Below are 2,896 nucleotides of genomic sequence, written 5' to 3'. Positions count from 1 at the left end.
ACCATCCACAACATTGATGGCTTCACCTACTGCTACCTCAACAGCCACCAGACCTGAGGTCTCACGCAGTACCCAATCTCGACCCCCTGCATCATCAGGTATCATATCTCTGCCCTCACCTGCAGTCCCTCAGGTCATGCCCTCTGCTCCTGCAGTACCAGTTCACTTGTCATTTGTCACATCTAACAACAATTCCGATGCAAGTTCTCAGTCTTTGCCCTTCAATGCCATAGATTTGTCCTCATCGATGAAACATGATGGAAGCTCAGCAAGCACAGGCTTGGACTCTTGTCAAGTAAGTATTTGTCCACAATGTTGTAGTTTATATTTAATAATTCAGACTGGAGGCAATTGTGAGCTAAATGGTTACAATTGGAGATTAAAAGGCACCCTCTCGGTGTTCACGTCAAAAAAGACAGCTGGATGTAAGTCTAACTCTTTCCAACAGGAGCCAAGTTTAGAGTCAAGTTTGGATTCTGCACAGCGGTTCAATGCAGGGACCCCAGAGGTATATCCCCACATGGAGATTATAGATAATCTGTCATATGTTCTGAAAATATGACTGCAGACATGTTCATGTTTTCACATTATAACATGCACCATTTGTACTTTTGAAGGTATTTTACAGAGCGACACGCTTGGAATCAATGAACAGGTATTTTGTAGGTTTAGAAACATGTACCATATGTGACACGGAATTCTATTCAATTTCTGTTCTGTCCTCAACACTTGTGCTGTGCCCTGTATATTGACAGATAGTTCAACAGCCCTTTCTTATTAACAATCTGGAGAAAGGTTTGTCCTTTATGAAGGTTTGAACATAAGAAGCTTTTTATCCAGCAAAACTCTATGGAAAATACAGAAAGCAAATACATGATTTGTCACACCAATGTGAATGAATAAGGAATTAAGGAGATCCACTTGCATGAATTAAATCACAATACATCTGTAGATAAATCAAAATGCAGTACATCTATGATGCAAATGGTTTGAGAGTCTGGAGTTCCAGTATGTAATTATGATTTGGGTAATCTGATTTTTAGGACTCGTGAGGATGACTTTTTTATTGATGATTCTGAAGAAGAGAGGTCAGATGATGACCTCATGGCAGTTGCTTATGAAAATGACAGTCCTCCATCAGTAAGTTAGAGCTCTTTCAAACATAACATAGGCCAAAATGTTTTTTTTCCAGGAGTTGTTTATGACACTGCATTTTAAATATTCATAAGTGGAAATAATGTGTTGCCTCTCTCTGCCATTGTTTTGCCATTCAATTCTAATATACTGTTCTTTTAATATACATTAGGAAGAAGTGGATCTTGCCACTATTTTGAGGAATTTTCACGAGGATCACATTTCTGGCAATCTGGTATCCACCATCTGTATCAGAAGGAGTAAGCTTCTGGAGAGTGCCATTAAAGCAATCTCCAGAGTGACTTTCTGTTGGATGCAGTCACCACACATAGAGTTTGTAGGAGAAGATGCAGATGATATGGGGGGACCACAGCGGGAGTTTTTCAGGTATGAATGCCGGTTTTAATTTTCCATTTTCAACACAGGGGTGCTGGAGCTTACCCCTGCTGTCTTCAGGCGCAATGCGCACAGCACCCTAAACTGGTTGCCAGCCAGTTGACTGCTCCAAATTGTAAGCAGGTGCGAATGGTTGTTCGTCTCAGTGTAGCTTGCGATTGGTTGACGACCAGTTCAGGGTGTACATCGCCTACCGCACAAAGACAGCTGGGATGAGCTCCAGCACGGCTGCAAAGCAATTCATAAGATGAATGAATGGCTGAAAGAAACCCTTTTCTTTTGACTTTTATCCTAGACTCCTGATGATAGAGGTACAGACCTCCCTCGGAATTTTTGAAGGAAAGGCTGGCCAGGTCTTTCTTACTTATGACCAAACGGCTCTAGACCAGCAAAAATATTTGAAAGGTGGCAACCTTATCGCTTGGTCAATTGCTCATGGTGGTCCATGCATTAAGGCCCTGAATCCTTGCCTCTTCCAGTTGATGTGCGGCCAGGAGCCAACACTGGAGCAGTTTGACTGGCATGTGCTGCCTGACCAAGATGTGCAAAGCAAAGTCAAAAGGGTACATCATGATTGTCATTTAAAGATGTATTTGTAAAGAGTCAAACTTTTAGCCGACTAGCAACAAAACCTGAAAAATGCCGCCCGAACGAGGACAAGATATTAAACAGGACGAAGAATTCATGACACTTATGCAAGTCAACGAACTACTCACGCAACAAAAAGAACTGTTCACAGCACTTATTCAGCAACAACAGGATCACTTCAAAGGATTTGTAAAGATGATACTGGATTCAACAAACACACGACTCGACAATTTTTCCAGGGAAGTTCAAGAACTGAAAACAAGTCTTAATTTTACCCAAAAGGAGGTTGATGAAATTAAAAAACAACAAACGAATGGAACTGACCATTGCAAAGCCATGCAAACTAAAATCTATAAAGTATGTGACAGTATGCTGGTTTTAACTGACAAGATGGACTACTTAGAGGGACAATCTAAAAGATATAACTTGATAATCGATGGAATTGAAGAAAGGCAAGGAGAAACATGGACCGAAACGGAGGAAAAAGTGCAGAAAATCTTCAAGGACCAACTGCAATTAAAGGAGACAATCGAGGTGGAAAGAGTCCACCGCACGGGGAGATACGAATCGGGAAGACCTCGACCAAGACCAGTCGTGGTGAAGGTTGAAAAATATAAGGACAAAACAATGATACTACAGAGAGCAAAATACTTAAAAGGCACCAAAATTTACATTAATGAAGATTATACAGATACTGTACGTCAAAAAAGAAAAGAATTGCTTCCAAAACTAAAAGCGGCACGTGAAAGAGGGGAAATTGCCTACTTGAGGCACGACA

At 41.1% G+C, this 2,896-nt stretch overlaps 1 protein-coding gene across 1 annotated transcript; it reads left to right on the top strand.

Moving 5' to 3' along the window:
- The first annotated feature begins 254 nt into the window (after nt 1–254).
- On the top strand, nt 255–2,129 carry LOC127607996 (uncharacterized). Its single transcript, XM_052076794.1, has 4 exons — nt 255–295; nt 1,044–1,140; nt 1,307–1,521; nt 1,826–2,129. The coding sequence occupies exons 1-4, from the start codon at nt 255–257 to the stop codon at nt 2,127–2,129; spliced, it is 657 nt and encodes a 218-aa protein (XP_051932754.1).
- Nucleotides 2,130–2,896: the final 767 nt, after the last annotated feature.

The sequence above is a fragment of the Hippocampus zosterae genome, chromosome 9 (genome assembly GCF_025434085.1).
Source record: "Hippocampus zosterae strain Florida chromosome 9, ASM2543408v3, whole genome shotgun sequence".
Lineage (NCBI taxonomy): Eukaryota > Metazoa > Chordata > Actinopteri > Syngnathiformes > Syngnathidae > Hippocampus > Hippocampus zosterae.
This window is presented reverse-complemented; position numbering and strand designations above follow the sequence as displayed.